Genomic DNA, 21,082 nt, shown 5'->3' with positions numbered 1-21,082 from the left:
TTATTTTCTCATGACTTTTTCTGTAATGCCAGATTCGGTGTTTGAAGTCCTCATTCCATGTTTTTTAAGAAACTCTACCGAGATGGCAGACCCTTCTCATGTTGTTTCTTACAAAATATTTGATATCTAAGAAATGCTCTTCTACGTGTAGGGAAGATTCTGTGTGTCCACTAATCACCTAGGCTGAAATGACCTCTTCCCCTACATCCACAGTTTTAAATTTCAGTAAGATGTATCACTCCAACAATATCATGACACCAGTTGTTAATTTCCCTTTAGCGAGTGCTTGCAGTGCTACTGAAAGAGCAGAGAAATACAACAGATACTGACAGTGCTTTAGATTCCAAGGGGATAAAACACAGGGAGGTAAATTTGTAAATATCAAACTCCCTAAATGTGAATATTCACTGTTTTTCCTGCATCCTTATTTTCATGTAGAGAAAACTTTGTTTGCCAATTTTAAATTGTTACCTGGCTGGGGTAAATTAGGAACGTTCTGGGAACGAAAGGGAGAGTAATGTTTCATTGTAGCTGTGCAATTGAACCGCTTTACAATCTGTATTGATGCGTAATCATGAATCACTTGATCGTAAAAGCGGCTGTCTTTACGTTCCTTGTTTCACGTGAATTTTCCCCCTCCTTATTTTCAATCCAGCAAAAAATTCTGGGTGAGCAATAACTCAGTAGGAGAAGAATGCTTTGTCCAGGAACTAACACATAAATCAAATCCAGGTAGGCCCTTGTTTATTTCATTGTACTAAGGGATAAGAAACAAATCCGTGGCCAAAGCTGGGTGGTATTCGTTCCCTGACATTCTGTGCACAGCGCAAATGAAACAATAAAACAGCCACGGAGAGCTGGTTTGCACCCAGGAAATCCCAAATATAAAATGACTGCCAGGGGAGGAAATTGCAAAGCACTCTGGTGACTCTCCGGGGTGTCATAATGGCATTGTGGAGCACTTTGTTTCAGTGGAGCTCTTAACTGGCTGGTTCGATGGCAAAGGAAAGAAGAGATGACAAAATATTGTTGTGTCTCAGTGGTGATACAGTGCTTCTTTCACTTACGAGTTTAATTTGTTCCGCAGCCAAGCTATTCAACCAATTTCGTTTTACATCAAATTCTTTTTCCACAATACAGTAAAGTCAGTAAAGTTATATCGATATTCAAGGGAGTCCGAAAAAATATCGATATAACCGGGACTATCGATATATCCGACCCTGTTTGCATGTAATTTTCTCCGTGCGTGCATAGAAATAGTATCGATATAACCGGGACTATCGATATATCCGATATCGATATAACGAGACTTTACTGTATATCGAAATGAAATGCCCTTAATCGGTTTCAGCTTTCGCCCCCGAGAAAACATAAACGTTTTTTCTCACTAGTTTTTCAATAAAAAAAATATAGCCTGGCTATAGGTTTTCCATTTGCGCATTCGGTGTGTGGCTTTGAGTGGTGTTACCCAGTGAGTGTCACCAAGCTGAAGTCAGCAAGTCCATACAGTGGCTCTTGTGACCGTTCTCATTTTGTATTTGTGTATTAGACTATGTGTCCCATTCAAAAAATGTATTTCACACATGCAAGTATGTACTTTAATCATTTTTCCCTCCGATTCAATCAACGTGTGGTGTATTTCAAGCTGGTCATATTTCGGCTTGCAACACCAAACAAAAAAAATGACAGTGAGTTTGCTTCTAGCTTGAAAAGTTTAGCAATTGAGACTATTCACAAGTCAAGATACTACTGCAGATGGAAAAAGAAAATAAAAGGAAAAAAAATTCTGATGCTCACCAGAATGCAGGGAGTATGTAATGTCAGCATTACTGCCTGCGTCACCATCTAGGGCCTTGACGCGCACCACCTCCGTGCCGCTGGGAGACATATTGGACACGGCAGCCTCGTAGCGGGTGCTGAGGAAGGCGGGCGCATGGTCATTGCAGTCCTCCACGTACACCATGACTTTTGCAAAATTCCTCTTGACTGGGATTTCCTGGTCGCGCACCTAAAAGTTTACATTACATGTCGTCATACAGAGAATGACTTAGAATAAATGAAAATAAATGAATAAATGATTAGCTTTTTCTGTCAGTTAAATTCATGATATTAAAAAATCAGCTGCTCAAAAAATGCAGAGAAGTAGTATTTTGTAGTTATCCAAGCTAACTGGTGGTTCGTGAATGGTGTCTCTTTATTGTGTTAATTCCCAATTTAAAACAGCATAAAATACAAAAGGGAAAGCAAAAGTATTTGAGTAAATATAAATACCGATAATCAAATAAAATGCAAGCATATTCAGAATGGGTGAGTCGCGTTGACTCCAGGTTTTTTGGTCAGGTCTGTTTGTTATGGATGCACAGCTTACATTGACTGTGAGTGGAGAGGGTGCGAGCAATGCGCAATTGCATATGCATGCAGTCTAGAGGGGAGAGAGGGGGAGACCTCATTATTTATTGGAGGGTGCGTTTTTATTTTTAAGGCTGGACTTTATTGGCTTACATGTTATGCCCATATGGCACGAATGTTGCCAAGTTGACTGTGTTAGCTCTCAGTCGTACAGGAGCCCAAAATCACAATTCAGATAACTTCAGAACGGTGTCATCTTGATTTGGAATGTAGCCCAAAGGGAGCTCCAGACTCAGTGCTACCCTGTCCTAAAGGGGATTGATTTGAGGAAAACCATGGTGTGATCTTTAGCGCGGCTTCCCCTGAAGACATTTAAATCTCAACCCAGACTTATTTCTACACTCTCGCATTTGGTTAAATGGCAAATTGTATGAACATCTCTTGGCTTGCCTCATCCCAAACTTTCAGATTTTGGCCCGTTTTACTGCTGCTTCTCACCCCCTGCCTCTCCCCTACTCTCCTATTCTGAGAAAGGGATGAAGTGGTGATCATCAAAGTCAGGTCGTGGCTATAACAATCTTGCACGACCGAGAATTATCTGACAGGGACCATTTCCTTAAAGATGTCTAAATGTGGCTCTTTATTTTACTGCACAGCATCATAGTGACAAATGTTTCCAATTCAACCGCTGCTGAATCCTGGAAGGAGCTCTTACCATCAAAGCACTCCTTCTCAAGCATTCTTCTTGTTTATGTAATAAATGGGCGTTCTTTTCATTTTTCAACTAAGGGATGTCATTACTTTTTGTGTGCTGAGGATCTTTGACGCCCTCTGAGTCACATTAGTAATCGAGGGACTTTGACACCATCATCCCGAGACCTCAACCCTATTGAGAATCACTGGCACATGATGAAAGGACAACCGACGTCTCCGGACAAGTTGTGTCCATAATTTGTAAAATGGCTTCAAATGACTTCTACTGAGCGTATTTTACAAAGTTTCCACCGCATATAGCTATATTTTACGTTTTAAGACTCGCACTGAATATTTCGGAAGTCGTGTTTTTGAGTTAGTGACGAGTCCTCACCATATGTCACTGAAGGAACGCCCCTGACCGAAAAAAAGGACACCTTGTAGCAGTCCTTCTATCACGTCAATGCATTTTGCTGTACTTTGGTCTGAAAACTTAGTGTAGGACCAAAAAGAGGCAGAAGACGGCGACAAAGCTCGATGTAAGGAATTAACCAGCCTGTTGAAACGGGCTGATTAATTTCTTATACGGCTTTGTCGCCATGTTCGACATTTCCCACCCCTGATGCCACAAAATGACACGGAATAAATTCTTTAATCGATTGCAAACATGTATGCTTTCTTCTTTTTTTGAATCATATTCATAACTGGATGAGTAACAACAAAGCATATTCTCCGAATCTGAAGCCATTGTTTTGATTCTCGAGCTTGCCGTGACACCCTGAACATGGGGGCGGGACCTTCTGAAACTGGCCACTTTTTAGACACTTTTTAGACTACTGTCATTTTTATTGGTGTTTTTCATTTGACTAAAAATATCATACTGCGTGTTTTGGGTATTTTAGATGCTATAAAACGTTTTTCTGATGTCAGTTAGGAAACAAAAAAGTGACGTCGGTTGTCTTGAAGTGGAAGATCTATGACAGTGGACTACTGTATACTGTGTCGAAGTTACAGTTCTGTGTGGATGTTACCATGACAACAAGTGTATGCAGTCGGATGCTCTCATAGTCCAGTTTGTCGGTGGTGGCCAGGATGCCGCTCTTGGGGTCCAGGTGGAAGAGTTTGTAGCTGATGGGGTTTGTGCTGCTCTGAATGGAGAAGACTAGCTTGCTGTTTGCGTCAGCGTCACGTGCGGTGACGTGCAGGATGTCTTTCCACGCTGGCGTGTCCTCAGGGATCCTCACCTGAGCAGTTTCAGTTAGTTTTTGTTTTTTTTGAGAATGTTCGTTTTAGGTTTACAGAAATAAGTCTGCAACTGACAGGTACAGTGACCAGGAAGTGAGAAAATTGACATTGTGACATCTTGAACTTCCAACCACTTTCTGTAGGAACGTTCATGGTGTTATAATTTGATGGCTAAATTGAGTTAGAATGAACTCAATTTAGCGAGCAAAAAACTTTCAATTTAGTGCCTGTTTTGTGTTTTATTTTTTCAGCTTTTCCTAACCTTAGAAACAAAACCCCTGTCCTAAAACAAAAACGACAAAAAAGATAGAATTCAATAAACCCTAACCAATTCATCTCAACCTTTACCTCAAAACTTAACATTAAAAATGAACACCAAACCCTACCTACTATTTCTCAATGCAGGTTGCTCGCCTGCCTACAGCAGGTTGACTCAAAGTCACCAAAAGCTTCTTTTACTCTTCATTTCCACAAAGATTTGAATCTTACAATTATTGACACACAGACATGCAAATGCAGACGCACACGCACCTCATAGAGCGTCTTGAGGAAAACAGGCCGATGTTCATTCATGTCCAGAACGCGGATGTAGGCCTAAAAAAACCAACACAGTTCAGACTGGTAATCTCGGCTATTGTCTACAAGTGTATTGAATACATGGGTCTTGTGCTGGTTTGAGGGAGAACGAATGCACATTTTTCAAGTCCATTCATCTGTCAATTGCAGATTTTAACCATCCAGTTTTTCTTGAGGAGTCCACATGCCACATTTTAATGTAATATAGGCTCTCACACCTGGCAAAATGTCCATGAAAGTTGAAAATTGCATTCGCAGCATTGAGCTCAGGGACCTACTACCAGTCTGTACATTGATAGCATGCAGCTCTGATATACACTTGCATGACAGGAAACTATTTTCAATCCAGGCCCGACAGCTAAACGGTGGATGCCCAGATGTTGCACCAACAGCCACGCATCCATGTTGGTGAATAGCATAAAGGGCCGTGTATCTTAAGGCAAAACTGATCAGGGGTGCTTTGAGATCTGAGTGAGCTTTGGGGGGCGGAGTCGCATTAATGGTATTTTATGTTTCATGTCAACAGGGATAGATGATTTCGGTTATGAGCATGACAAGGGAATGATTTAACATAACATATCCCAAGGCACCACTTCAGTCTGAGAATGCCTGATCTCTTGTGATCTTCAAAGGCCATAAGAGTTTGTGGGCAACAGGGAGGCAACCGTAATTAAGCGCCGGATGCGGCTCGGGGCCGCTGTTTTTTTGTGTATATCTGACTAGAACACTTTCCGCCCAAAGTGGAATGATTCACAGAGATCATAAATAAGGCACAGAGAGTGGTTGTACACATTCCAACCTGCACGGTAGAGCTGTGATGGCTGTCAGTGACCTGCACCGTCAGGTTGTAGTTGGTGCGGCGGGTGGCGTCTAGTCGGCGGGCAATGGAAATTGTGCCCGAGTTTCTCTGGATGTCAAAGTCCTTTTCCTCATCTCCACCTGACGGGCAAAAAAATAATAATCAGGGGTGGCTAATGATATCTTATACGGTGAGCTTTTTCTTCACCATGTGGATTAATTCAGTCTTCTTTATTTCAATTGTAGTTAGTGGCATGACAAATAACATTCCAAATGTGAATGTGGCAGTATCCAGCGTAACGTTTTTTTTGCACATGCCCATTTATGACAGGTGTGCCATGGACGTTTTGGACACTGTGTATTATTTTGAGTTGGTCATATGTTGCCGTAAAATATACAGGAAGTTCAATGTTGTATTGGCCATTTTAATGTAATTGTGGTTAATTCCGGTCCTCCTCAAAGTCTTTTTTCTTCTGTTATTACTGAATTTGACCTTTGTATACACAATCTCGGCAAATGGCTTTCAGTTAACAGCAAAATTTGATGAGTGGCCATAAAACACGAACCTCTAATAAGTCAGCTCCCCCAAAAATGACAAAGTGCACAGGCCAAGTATCTTACCTATGATGTGAAACCAGCGCAGTCGGTATGTTTCAGTCATGATGAGGCCCACCATGTGAGTGACGGGTTCCGTTTCCATGACGGCAAAGGTGAAGTGAGGCTCATCAAAGGCGATAGGCTCATCAGAAGGCGGTTCCGGTAAAGTCCACTCAATGTCCAGCCTCGCTGCAGACGACAGCGGCGGACTGCCAGAGTCCGTCGCTTTAATCTACATAATGTAGCGACAAATCTGATGAAATTAAACATGCAATCACATTTAAAGCTTAGCGTTTGACTATTAGCATATGTATATAGTAATATCATTTTGTTTTTGTACTTTATACATTATTTGGACTTTCTTTTTTCTCTACACACGTTCCATAATTTCCTTATTTTGTATACCTTTCCTAGGACTTTTTTTACTTCTTTGCTTCTTTTTCCTCACATTTCGTTGGACTTTCATTTTTTCTACTGCACTTAGTAGGAATGTTTGTAATTTTTTAAAATTATTTTGACACATTTATTTTTCACACACGTTGCAAAAGTGCAATAAAATGGTAAATAGGAAACGAGTGATGACATTTTTACACTTTGCAAAGTGGCACAATACACATTTAGTGTAAACACAGTCAACAATGTTTTGGGGTAAGTGTGGAAGATGTGTATGAAATGATAATTGCTTTGGGATCAAAGTTTATTAAAGTAATTGTGGAAAAATATATATTTATTGGGAGGTTTAATTTCTTCTAAATGTCAGGAGCATGACACCGTGGTCCTGAACACATCATGGGTGTTCACATCATCACGCTAGCAGATGAACAATTTCAATCGGAAACTACCGTGAGAATGTACAGAAAGTACAGATGACGGCTGAAGAAACATTTTCATCGATGGACCACTCCTGTACGACTGAGAGCTTACACAGACGTACCGTGAGAATGGTGTAATTCCCGGACGAGAAGTCTCCAAGTGACGTCACCACACCTGTCAAGGGATCAATTTGGAAACTGCCATCGTGGTCGTCTTGCAGTGTGTACACCACATCGGCATTGGAGCCCTCATCATCGTCACGGGCCATCATTCGGCAGACTTCCAGACGGCCATCCTGCTGCTGTTGGGCCAGCAGCTTGACGTGAAAAAGTTTGTCTGTGAACTTGGGCCAGTTGTCGTTGTCATCCAGCACGCGTACCACCACGGTTGCGGTGGAGTGAAGTGACGGAGAGCCGTTGTCCGACACAATGACCTGACCATACGATGATTGGAGTAAATCATAACGTGTCGTAATTGGAGTGAATCGTATCATCATTACGGTGAATTGTCAGATATTGAAATACGTGGCTATTGTAATTCGAACAGCAACAAACCTCAACGCATCGCAGGGATTCATAAGGAATTGTATAAGATTGTACTTGAGTCACTTATATAGTGTAGCATTGGAATGACAGACAATCTTTCCATACTTGAAAACACAAAGAAAGAAGGTGCTCAAGTCTCACCTCGATACTGTGTTCTGCTTTATCCTCGCGATCCAACGCTGCCACTGTCCTGATGACACCTGTGCTCACACGCACAAACACAAACACGCACACGCGCGCATAACCACACAACACACATTGAATTAATGCTACAGTATGCAAATCAGGGAAATGAGTGCTCGCTACTCCTCAACAAAAGCACTCCAATTGCAACAATAAGTATTTTACAGAATAAGAAACATGGAAAGTGTCCATGTGTGTACATGGACACTTTGTGTACATACATTTAAATCAATATCAGGTTAATTAATGTATCAATTAAAACAATTCTAATGCAAGTAAATGATCTAAAATGTGAAACATAGAATGATATTGTTGACTCCATTTTGGAATCGTGAATAGTGCAAAAATGTGTCCACACTACTGTAGTGCCAGGGTTTTTGTCACTTTGTCACTTGAAATCACAATATTGAGTTTTAGGACTAAATATCCAGTACAGTGTTAGAAAACTTAGACTCTCTTCTTTCATCAGAAAAGAGTAAATTCCCAAATTAAATGGGTCGGGAGTTACATGAGCTTGAAGTGTGGGCGGCTATCCAAAATACAATGCAATAATAATAATAATAATAATAATAATAATAATAATAATAATAATAATAATATTAAATAAAGTGTCCTTGGGTGTTTTGAAAGGCGCTTGAAATTAAATGTATAATAATAATAATAATAATAATAATAATAATAATAATAATAATAATAATACATTTCATTTCTAAGCGCCTTTCAAAACTTTCAAGGACATTTTACAGTCACAGGATCATTGTTTTACTTTTTTTCTGCGGGTGAGAAGCTGCAGCCATTCGCGCCAGCGTTCACTCAATCAACCCGAAAGTAACACAAACTCACGCTACTACTGTGAGTGTGTATATAGACAGACAATACAATACAATACAATACAATGCATCCTAATTTATATAGCGCTTTCACAACAGCTGCAGCTGTAACAAAGCGCTTCAAATAATAGTCAACACAAAGAAAAATAATAAACAACAGGGACAGTTGTGCAATCCTAACGACTTTCCCTATGTACTCTGATGTTTGACTAAATACAAACACTACATACATATTGGTTTATATTGCACCTTAACAACAGCTGGAATTGGAACAAAGCGCCAACATGTAAAAAGGGAAATGCTGCCCCCTTGTTGAAAAGAAAAAACAACCACTGCCAGAGGTCTGACTGGCGCTTTATCAGCACCCACTCCCCTGCGGGAATGGTGCTCTACGTCATAATTTAAATTCCCAAATAAATTCGTGAATGGCAGCGAATGAGTTAATATTTATGTCATGACCAGTGGCCATATTTCATTATATTTTAACATTTTAATTGATTTTTTTTTCATTTGTTCTTCTTTTGATTCAATGCATTTTTCATGTAATTGGATATTTAATGTTTTTTTTCTTGTATAAACCTAAAAATCCATCCATTCACGCTGCACCGCTCACCCGTATGTGTCACATCCTGATTGGCGACAGGTGTGCGCCCATCCCCTCCTTGTTCCTCTGTTGCTCATTCACTGATGTGCCTTCTGACTATAAGAGTCACCCGGTTTCTCTCTGTATATGCTGGTGTATTTCCTTTTCGTGTTTCACCACTGCAGTATGCCAGGTTGGTCGCGCTCCCTTTGTGCTGTTGTTCTGTTTGGTCTTCCTCTGCGTGTCTCAGTAAAACCTTTTGAACTCATCTACTGCCTCCATCGAGTACTTTGGATCCAGCTCCTTTTTGTCCGACAAGGCCGTTTTGTTTTTGCCTCGTGCAGATGTGACAGTATGAGGTTGATGGGTGTGTTGAAAGCTTTCATGGTTGACCTTGGAAAGAGGCGATAGGTATGTCTTGTACTGGTAGCAGACATACTACTGTAATACTAACTTAATGTATTGTATATTGGCTCCAGTTGAGAAAACTAATCAGATCTTTTGGCTAAAAAAACATAAAAATAAACACATTCATAAACAGCCGAATTGTTCACTCAATCAAACATCCACAAGCAGAAGGCAGGTGTTTCCTTCTGGCCCCTAACTTGCTCATCCAATTACAAATTGGCATAGTTGATCGATCGTTGGTTAGATCAGATGGCAGCTACCATGTCTGCTGCATATGGTTTGGCTCAGATACCATAACCGAATTTGGTCATGTTAAAGCGCTAAACAGGCCAACCGAAACCAGTGCAATCTGTTACAACGGCACATTTGGAACATGTCTAACTTTACAGCCCAGCGGGCATCTAATATCCATTCAAGATGACATCCAAATCCAATCTTCAACATCAAATTAATGTCACTTGCCCACGAAGAATTTTATCCCGATGAGACATTTCAAAGTTCATCACAGAAAGTGATTCATCTTGACCTTACACTGGTCGAGATAACACAGAGGATGTCCGACAGAAAGTCGGGAAGCAACAAAGCATAATGACTGACTTTTAATGACTATAATCATATCAGGCATTATTCTCTAACATCCGCCCAGCTGATTTACGATCCATTCGTCCCTGCTCAAATGCTGATGCATTTCTTAAATTAACAAGTTCATACAAAATGTGTCAAATGTCTGATGATGCCTGCAGCATGAAAAGGCATATTTTACCCGCAGATTTCCTTGATTTGACATCTCATGTGAGGTGCTCCATTGCAAAAGATGACTCCCAGCCTCGGGCCCTTTCAATCCCACTGAATGTTGATGACTTGAATACCTGCTTGTCAGTTTACTCTTAGCTTTTTGCCACCCCCTAAAAAAACTTTCGCCTGAGGTGCTGAATGCGTAGTATACTAGATAGTTTTTACTTTTCCACAAACGACACGCATGACTGAAGTTGCGAGCGCTGACAGATGAGGATGGTCATTACATTGTGATGGCAACCTGCTTTCAATGAGGGCTCATTTGGGTGAATTTCTGCATCAAAGTACGAGGCCTGGAAATTTGCCTGAAACTTCGTGTTCAATTTCATGCAATTCCATGTGGATCTATAGAACGTGTGGCAGGGGCCCGCTTTTTTTTTTAAGTTTGCAAGGAGCAGGCCTCGGGGTGCCTTGAGCATTTTCAAAGCCACCTTTCAATGCTAATTATATTCCACTTTCAAAACAGCTTGGCACTATGTTCTCATTTTAGAGTTTTTTTAAGGTCTTGAGGTTTTTCATGTTTTTAAATTGTTCTGCCTAGTTGTCTTGTTTGATTTGTATACAGCTGTCATTGTTTTAAAGGGGCTTCATTGATAAAGTTGAGTTGAGTGAAACCCTTTCAGTACTGATGGTACAAATATGTACCGGCATAAATATTTACTCATGGAAAATTAAGAAGAGAAAGTTTCTTTCCAAATTTGCTGTCGGGACAAGTTCGTATCTTTGCTCGGTTTTATATTGTTTGTTTGTTCCTAAATATCCATACAATTTTTTGCCCATGTTTGTATTCTGATGTATACCCTCTTCATCAATGGTTTCATCTATAAAACTCAATTACTTGAATTGATAATGACTAAAGAAAGAATACATATTTTATAAATGAGGCTTCATTTGTTTGTATTATTCCTACATTTCCCACTAATAGTAGGTACCAGTCGACAGTAAGTAGTGGTTCGTCTTGATCTCCAAAAATACTGATTTGTACCACCATTGAATATTACACGTGAAAAAATATATTTCTGCATTTCTTGATTGATATGACTTATTTAGAAGCCAATGAAATGATTCAGCATAAAATGTCTTCAGAAAAATCAAAATTCAGATTATGGTATCGAAAGGGTTATTTTTTTCATATGATTTTAAGACATGATACGTATGGGTGATTTGTTGATTTCCCCGAGTAGGAATTGCTCAAGTACAAAGCTTTGAAAAGACCCTAATAACCCAAACTAACATATCTGCCTGGTCTGTGTACAGCACATCCCACCAGTTACCATCTTGAGACTCAATTTGGAAAATTTCACTTTGATGATGGTATTTTTTTAAACGTGTCCAGACCCCAATGGGGTCGTGGGGGTGGTTACATTGACAGCAGAGCAAACAAGCCCTAATGTTAACCCCCGGGAGGTAATAATGAGGACTGACAGGTGGGTATGCTAAGGAAGAGTGTTTTAAACATCAGGAGCTTTCACTGGGCCAGTGAACCCGCCGTGAAGACAAACAAAGGCCGTCTGGTAAGGATGGTTCTTCTGCAATGCTTCGGCTGTCACTCAAATGTTGACTTGTCTGAGACTCTTTTGAAAGCAACTCATTTTTACTGAGCGACTTCACATCAGGAGTCAACAAGTCAACTTTTCAGCAGTTGAATCTGGTAGTTGGATTCAATCGTGTCGGTAATTGCTTCGTAAAACAGTGAATTGTGTTGAATTACAGTAAGTTGCATCACATCATAACTGGAATGAATCCTATGATGGTGTTGAGGGAATTGTAATATATTAGAGTAATATGTGTGTGATGATTGTCACAGTTTATTTTGCATATGGTAAATGGTCGGCAACAGTTTTACTTGTTTTATCTTTTGTTTTATTGCGTTATTTTAATGAAATAAAAAACATAAAATAGGAGAGAAAGATTTCATGGTTTATGTCATTTGCAGTCACCAGTGCGGTCTTTAATCAGAATAAGAATAATCATTATTGCCAAGTATGCAGAACACACAAGGAATTTATCTCCAGTGGAACACACTGCACTCGTATTATCCTAAAAACATTGCAAAGAGGCACTATATATTTATATTTGGGTTACTGTTTATCGAGAAATATTTTTAAACCAAGCGTGCAGAGTATCTGCATTCATAAGCAATGCATGCAAATGGAGCGGTGTGGTGTGAACGGTCGCTCAAAGAGATCAATTTCATGGCTTCTCCTGCTGACTTCTTGATGCTCATTCAGCAACTGCTGACTGTCACATCTTCTATAGAAAAATGCAATTGTAAGATGAAAGGCTTGATGAAATCCTACCGATCGCAGTGCGTTGTTGTTGCATGTTTTTGCAATTTGGAGACTTCACACAGAGCATTGCACTTTCTCTCAAATTAAAAAGACACATTACCATAAGTGTGGAAAAACTGCAAGTAAACAGGAATAAATCAGTGCCATACAGGTGCAAAGCTTACATTTCTTTACCTACAGTCTTGAATCCATAATTTATAATTTTGCGATACCATTGTTTACTTGAGTTCATTTCATATGCCTTTTTTGACAGACAACTCTTTTTTTATAACAGAGCTAAGGTTTTTAATGATAATATTATTTCTTAGGTCGGTAAAGTATTATCATGTTTGACACCAGAGGTTCCATTCTTTTTTATTATATATATGTGACATTTTTTTCTATCACATAAAAGAAATATAAAAGAAAAGGAATTTAAAATGTAAACCACAACATTTGAAAATAAACTTGAGACTAACAGCGGATTGACTATTTAATCGGTCATTTGAGTTTTTGTGATACAGTTGAGCTGAGAACGCGGCTGTTGTGAATTGAGCTTGATTGTACCGCGGGTTATTGATCTGAGAAATAAATTATTACATGCTTTTATGACCCCTCTCCCTGCAATGTTCTCACATAGCCCAAAGGGCTTTATTGAATAAAATATATTGTTGCTGTCCTGTGACTAAAATAAAGTGAACCGTGAAACATCTCACGATTTGCAAGGTGGTGGTGGTAGACCCCAAAAAATGCAGGAAGGAGGGAGGAGCAGGGTGTAATTGACACATTGTATAAAATAAAGTCAGCAGGAACACAATCTCAAACACAGTCATCAGAACAAAAAGGTCCAAAGTAGCAAACAAAACCATGCATAAAACATGACAAGACGAAACAAACCTGATAGGGTGAAACAAACAATGGCCAGAGACTGAATGGTCATGCCGGGAGTGCCCAACAATGCCACCCGTTGGTCGCAAACCGAAACGTGACAACTGGACGATATAATGGATTTTTTTTCCTGACAAATTTCCCCAAAATGCTCCAAAAAACCCTTCCAAAAATTCAAATATATTTTGGAGCTCTAAATAGGTAATCAAAATGCAAAATATAAAGAAAGATTGAAGAAGAAAAAAAGAAAAACACATCCACAGCAATACGAATCCACAGGTGCCAAACGGCGGCTATGCAGGGTTCGACTGTAATTCGTAGTTGTACATTCAGCAATCGCCACTAGACAGCCAACATGGCTTGGTTACACTCACTCGGGTCTTACACTTTTCTCTCTCTGCATCTTATTCCTGAGGGCTTTTATGGAGCCTCTGTCAAGGTAGAAACATAATATATAATGAAATTGTATTTTGTTTTGTTTTTCGTTTTTTTAATAAATGTGTTTTTTTTATGTCTTGAATGTGTTTTGAAAAATGAACTTGGTGTGTTCGGTATTTCCAACAAGGTTAACAACCACTGATTATGGTAAATGCGCATCAATCATGGTAAGAGAGTTGCAGTAAAATTTGATAAAGCGCACTTTATTTAATGGAGCAGTGTATTTAAACTGATTTTTCCCCCACCATTTTTTTCCTAGGGCATCATTAGCCCTCATTGACTTAAACAATGTCTTGCAGAGTTTGAGAACGTGTTGGTCATACTAACAGGTAGGAGATGTTGAATCTGTGACTGTGAGAGCATTGTTATTCAAACTGCTTTCTCCGATCAGAATCAGAGTCATCTTTATTGGCCAAGTGTGTAGTACACACAAGGAATTTGTCTCCGCTAGAATACGCTGAGGACATCAGGAGAGCGTGTGGTTGTGACCAATGCTAAAGCTTCTAGCGCACACCCTGGAATGAGGAACATAGATGAATTTGTTTGTGAGTCATTTGAAAAAGCCAACTCAATGTTGTTTATGTGCTCCTTTTCACTTTGTGGACAAAGCATGATGCAGCAAGTGCGTTTGACTTTGTGCCATCGGCGAAGTCTTGCTGTGTCAACACCACAATAACTTTGGGTGTTGATTTTTATGTGTGTGTGTGTGTGTGTGTGTGTGTGTGTGTGTGTGTGTGTGTGTGTGTGTGTGTGTGTGTGTGTGTGTGTGTGTGTGTGTGTGTGTGTGTGAGAGAGAGAGAGAGAGACACGACACTAGCATTTTCCACCTCTGTAATAATTTGATGGATTGGCCACACATTAAGCATTTTTGTCAGTAAACTATGGCGGGGAAGACGTTACGCTCGTAAAATTCAAAACATTGGGGCGTTTGAAGTCGTATAATCCGGGATGTTTGCAGATTGCTGACAATTTTATGACATTTACATGAAGCATCCCAGTCGTGTGATTACCACACAGTAGGAAGACGTTAGGCTGACATTTACATCTGCTTGAAGCAAAATAAAACAGTGTCCGACCTCTTTCATTAAAACAATTATTTTCTCAGATTCCACTTTTGTAGTTTAACGTATGACTGTACATTGTCACTGTCCTCTTTTTTTCTCTGTCATTCTTTTACCTCGCTATGTTAGCAGGAAGCACGATTTAAATCATTTTCCTAATAAGGATTGGATTGGATTGGATTGGATATGCCTTTATTAGTCTCACAGTGGAGAAATTTACATTTCACAGCAGCAAAGTGATGAAAGGAATGAAAGTAGAAAAACAGCGCAACCACTTTCACTTTCTGCTGCTGCTTCAAGCACCTTTGCTGCAGCCAGTGCAGCTTCAGCTTCACTCTCTTCTTTAAGAGCATTCAATGTTGCATTAATGCGGGTTCGTTCAACTTGCATGTCAATTTTAAGTTTAGCATATTCAGCTCTTTTGCGAGCGGCCTCCGCCTTTGCCCGTGCTGCTGCAGCAACCTGGCTTGAATTAGACTTGGAAGAGCGCTTGGAAGATGATGACTGGCTGGCACTTGAGGATTCACACGCTCACCTGACCTCCAGGTTAGACATTTCCTCGGGCTCTGACATTTTGCTTTTGAAGGAGATGTCATGTATATCCAATCCACACATATGCTTTCGATGTATAGGTAATCTCTTTACTGTGAAATGGAAATTTCTCCACTGCGAGACTAATAAAGGCAAATCCAAATCTATCGTCTGTAACTATCATTGGTCGTGGAGTCATACAAACAGTTTCCATGTAAACATAACACCGGTTTTACGCCCATGTTTCGTGCAAAACCTTTTTTTTGTTGCAGTTTTGGAATGATCTGCAAGACAAACGTGTTCCCTCAAAAATGTTACCATTTTGAGTACCGTATTTTGCGGTGGATAAGGTGCACCGGAATATAAGGCGTACCCCCAATGAATGTTGTATTTTCAAACATTTTCCATACATAAGGCGCACCGGACTATTAGGTGCACTTTCAATGAATGAAAAACGTTTTCCAAATATAATACATAAATATGTAGAAGTTTTCCACATATAAGGCACACCCGCCACAGGCGCGAAAATAGAGGCTGGGGTTACGTACTACTTCATCTACAAGTAGGAAATGGAGTCTGTGGCTGCTGACAGTAGTTGCCAGACCTTCTGTGGCTCAATATTACTTCACACACAAGACACACTGGCGTTTAAGGCGCAAGGTCATCTTTAAATCAAGGCTTTTGGTTGAGTCGTATACGCTGGGAAATATGGTAAATTGACTGGTAATTTTTATGGAAGCCAATTTGTTTTTGCACTGGAGAAAAAACAGTATGTGTTTATTTTGTTAGGTTAGGATATTGGATCTTTTCAAAATGCATTGTTCGTGCATTTGTAAATCTCAATTAAGACTACATATTTTATACATTTGCATGTATTTGTCCATATTTAAAATCACACTTTTGTCATGCTTCTGACAAAGAAGTGTGTGGTCTTATGTGGCTCCCCAGAAACACCAATAAAAAAAAATAGATGCTCCGCTCCAGGATTTACGTTGCACATCCCTGCCCTCGGGGTACTCGCTAAAGTAGAGGATCAAATGTAACGACAACTCCAGCAAGGCATTTCTGCTCTTTTAACACCTGCTCAACTTTAACGTCAACCCCCCACTTTCCAGTCCCTTGTTTGCAAAGCTACTGTTTAGAGTCCCGGGGGTGTGGACAAACAGTAGAGCTATGTGTGCATCTTCACCAGAGCTTGTAGCAACACGCAGCCAGTGTCATGACTCGAAACTCATCAAACTTCCAATTCACCTCCACCTCATGTTTCTGAAAACGACGACGTGCAGCGACACGAAGGCCTGCACTTTGCTCTGTTTCTCACCGTGAAACTTTTAAGAAGAATGCATTGCGTTTGATTGAGCAACACACCCAGCGAGCCTGTCAATAGTCCTCATCTGCAGAGACTTGCAGCGAGCCGACTGAAAGGCGGGCTGATTTTTCATCTTATTCACCAAAATCTGCTGCTTGGAGCGAAATGCAACACAATATGTTGTTCTTTCAATTGAAACTAAATGGAATAAACAAAATTTCGTTTTCTGTCAGGTTCCACATACAGTGGAATGTTGCACTTTGCCAAACGTGTGAAAAATTGTTGCCAAATTTTACACTTTTAGCTTGACATAACTTCATTTGCAATGTGGATGTGGAGGAGGGATGAACATCTTCTCTGTGGTTTAGGTTTATAATAAACACACACTCACACACACACACACACACGCACACGCACACACTTGGGGTCAAGGAACAATGGTCTTTACTTAATAATCTTGTGTGACGAATATTAAGGACACTCTGACCTAACTGGACAATAAAATAACATCAGATCCAACAAGTACGAAAGCACATGACAGTAAAAATGGATGAAAGATGCGCCTGTGAGTTGGTAGCATGTTGCAACAGCTCGGCTAATTGCATTTTGTATTTGCACTCTTCCACCCTTTTGTGTAATGAAATGTTTGTTGAAATTTGTATGAGGCCATTTTGGACTGTTTTCTGTGTGTCGGACGTTTCCTCTTTGTGTGTGACGCAAGAACCAGGAGGAGCTTCGCCCCAACGTGGACATCTGCTAAATGACGCCAAAATGAAGTAACGTGAAGCAAAAGACCGGACTAAATGGAACAGCGGAAGGAAAGCGAGTCTCCTGTGTGTGCGTTGCTCGTCAGCGACACAGTTGTTTACATTCAAATCCAGTTTGTAGCAAACATGAGTGACGTCATTCATGCTGTGATCATGAGATTACAATTTGAGTATCCTGGTGCCCTCATACTGGTCATTGGAGACTTCAATCTTGCTCTTCTCTGATCTACGAACAGCTTCTCACAACAAGAGAGAACAAAGCTCCGCAGAGACTTCGGGCTTGCTGCAAACGTAAAAGGAGCTGTTGCATATTTAATTTGGAAAAGAACATTTCAGTTTGGTTTTTATGACTGGGTAGATTCTTTTTAAGTCAAATTTCGGTTTATTGTTATTGCATAAAAACGCAATGAAATTGCACACGCCCTCCTCTGCATCAAAATCATGACATCATCCATAAGGAAACACGTAGACCAGGGGTCGGGAACCTTTTTGACTAAGAGAGCCATAAAAGTAAAATATTTAGAAATGTTTTTCAGTGAGAGCCACACGCACGCGCGCGCACATACAAACGCTCGCGTGCGTGCGTACACACACACACGCGTGGCCACTTTTCAACAAAATATCAGAATGTATTATTTAAAATAACTTTGTGATAGTACTCACCGTTAACATGAATGGTTTTCCGTTCCTCGTGATTGGTATAAACCCAGGCAAACGATCGGAATGAAATTCAATTTGCCGGTCCAGAAGCAAAGTTACTGCTATCTAGCCTGCACACGGCTCATAAACTTCCACACTTGCTATCGGCAATCTACTTCTCGCAGAAGTATGTTGATGCTAACGTTAACATGGGGCTGGTTAAAATGTCACTGACATTCGACTGTTTCATCGATGGTATTGTATCATTGCAAATTAGAACATTTTCTCTCCTCTAATGCTCCGGTGCATTAACGCTGAAGTGCACTAGTTGGGCTCATTTAAAGGGCCGTTTACCTGTTTCAACATGACGGCCACTATCATCCAATCAAAATGGCGCTTTCGGCCAACCTAGGTCAGTGACATCCAATCAAAATTGCGCTTTCCGCCAACTGCAGCCCCAATGGGAAATGAAGGGCGAAAAAACGAAAATATGTATTTAGTTTTATCGGCGAGCCATATACAATCATCAAAAGAGCCATATATGGCTCACGAGCCATAGGTTCCCGACCCCTGATGTAGACTATACATTTTTATGGTTTACGTACAGCACATTGTTACAACTGCTGTGGTTGTTCAAGTGCTCTTGAAATAACTTTGAATTGATTTGCTTTGAGAGACCTGGGCTGACCTCCCATCTAATGAATCTAATTTCTGTCAAGACGGTGTTCATGTTCGTGGCCCCTGAGGTGCTGCTTAGGAAGGTTGAAGACATCTCCATTAAGCATCCTTCTCTCTACGAAACTCTGCAACCTGCAGATTATTCGGGGCACTGGCATGTCACATCATATTGTTTTATGTCAAACAGATTTCATTTTACTATCAAATTGACGACAGGAAACCAGAAAATATAGTTCATTTTACTGATGGCTCATTAAAGGCACTCCGAGGGCTTCATACGATTCCTTCTCTTTTATTGTCAAAAGAGCAAGCAGAATTCATATTTCACCGACAGAGAACAAGCATATGGTAACTTCATTTTGGTAAATTTAGATTAGCCTTTATTATTTGAAGTACAGTCCAGAACTAAATAGAATAGAGGCAATTCTTTTGGAATCTGATAGACTGGTCTACTTGAACGTTAAATTAAGTTTTCTGTTTTGACATTTTGCACTTAGGACTTGTACTGATTGATCAGTGAAATGACGGAGCCAACTCCATTGCCAGATTGCCGCACACGGGAAATTAGGGGTCACCCCAGGAAAGTTTTCCCAGAAAAAGAGGGTCAGAGATTCATGAAAGTTAGTCCTGATCTGGTTCAGGTGCCGTTGCATCAGTCAACATGTTTGTGTAAGTGAATTTTGCTTTAATAAAATTTCATTGACTACTGTTCGGAATGTCACAATAAAATTTGAGAAAACAAACTATCCAGAAATTGCAATGCAATCACTAAGATATCCAGTACGTCTCTCAGACTTCAATAGCAATTAACCTATAAGTCACAGATTCAGCTCACAATTAAATGTCAATGGATCATTTATGTGGTTTGTCGCCGGCCTCGTTGAGCAGAGGCCTATTTTGAAAGTCGGGCCCACAGAAATGTAGACTGGCAAATCACAGCCCAGTGCAGCACAGTGGAGCGCGGCACAAATATCGGAATTCACCAAAAGATTTGAGGACTTTTGTCATTTTAAAATGTCGCATTGCAGCCATATGAATTTGATAAATATGTCACTAACCTGTTTTGTGATCAACATCAAAGTAAGTCTGATGGGACTCCGTAATGTGGAATGAAAGCCGCTCTTGCGAAGATGTGTCAGCATCCAAAGCAGCGACCTGGATGATGGAGGTGACGGCTTCCACATTCTCAGGGACAGATGCAAAGTAGATGGGCTGGGAAAGCTCCGGAGCGTTGTCATTGATGTCCATCACGTCCACGTAAACATGCGTCCAAGAGGCCCGGGGCTCAGTACCAAGGTCGGTGGCCACAACAGAGAGCCAGTAGTGGGGAACTTTTTCCCGATCTAAGGGTCCAGTGGTCCGGATCACCCCTGTGGAGACATCGCGTGGAATCAACAATAAATTTGGATTGAAGGGGTGAGTTTGTCTCTACCAAGAATTCTCCAGCGTTAACAAGAACAGCTCAGGTCAGCTGAGCTGCACTGAGTTTTGCTGAATGCACGGATTAACATTTGCCTCTACAAAGTGGCATGAGCTTGACTGAGCGGGTAAGTTATTGATTTATTGGAGAGTGGGAATTTGTGTTCATTCATTCATTCATCTTCCGAACCACTTTATCCTCAATCGGTTCCCAGGGGTGCTGGAGCCTATCCCGGCTGTCTTTAGGCACAAAGCACGGGACACCCTGAATCAGTTGCCAGCCTATCACAGAATTTGTTTAGTGGCGTGTCAATGTAATCAGGTAGGAAATTGAAATGCTGCCCCCACCAGTGAAACGTTTTTCTCTGGTTTTGTTTTTATTTTCAAAGTCAAAAAAATTATTCACTGGTCGAAGTGTGGTATTCTGATTTATATTGCTTTTGTGGAATATGCCTGCGGCCACAAAATCCCCGTTTTGCCCACCGCGTCAAAAATGAGACACACATAATGGCATGTTCAAAAGGTAATACAATCAATCAATTTTTGAAAGCATTTCTTGTCAATGTGATCTTAATGGAGCTGGATTGTCACTTACACAACTTCCTGCGTTTTGAGGATTATTTTAGGTTGTTAATATTTTGTCTGTCCCTTTTTTATTATGCTGCTC

General features: G+C 40.4%; 1 protein-coding gene across 1 annotated transcript in view; it reads right to left on the bottom strand.

Moving 5' to 3' along the window:
- fat2 (FAT atypical cadherin 2) overlaps positions 1 to 21,082 on the bottom strand; it is an 89,437-nt gene that overhangs the window by 51,711 nt on the left and 16,644 nt on the right. The window contains exons 3-10 of the mRNA XM_088989431.1: positions 20,055 to 20,366; positions 7,758 to 7,816; positions 7,193 to 7,504; positions 6,283 to 6,490; positions 5,663 to 5,802; positions 4,819 to 4,881; positions 4,074 to 4,286; positions 1,798 to 2,008 (exon numbers count right to left, since the gene is read on the bottom strand). Of these exons, the coding sequence (XP_088845557.1) occupies positions 1,798 to 2,008; positions 4,074 to 4,286; positions 4,819 to 4,881; positions 5,663 to 5,802; positions 6,283 to 6,490; positions 7,193 to 7,504; positions 7,758 to 7,816; positions 20,055 to 20,366 (1,518 nt within the window). The remainder of the gene's footprint in view (positions 1 to 1,797; positions 2,009 to 4,073; positions 4,287 to 4,818; positions 4,882 to 5,662; positions 5,803 to 6,282; positions 6,491 to 7,192; positions 7,505 to 7,757; positions 7,817 to 20,054; positions 20,367 to 21,082) is intronic.

The sequence above is a fragment of the Hippocampus bargibanti genome, linkage group LG02 (assembly GCF_051943395.1).
Source record: "Hippocampus bargibanti isolate YZ-2025 linkage group LG02, ASM5194339v1, whole genome shotgun sequence".
Lineage (NCBI taxonomy): Eukaryota > Metazoa > Chordata > Actinopteri > Syngnathiformes > Syngnathidae > Hippocampus > Hippocampus bargibanti.
Note: the sequence above shows the minus strand (reverse complement) of the source record. Positions and strands in the feature narration are given on the sequence as shown.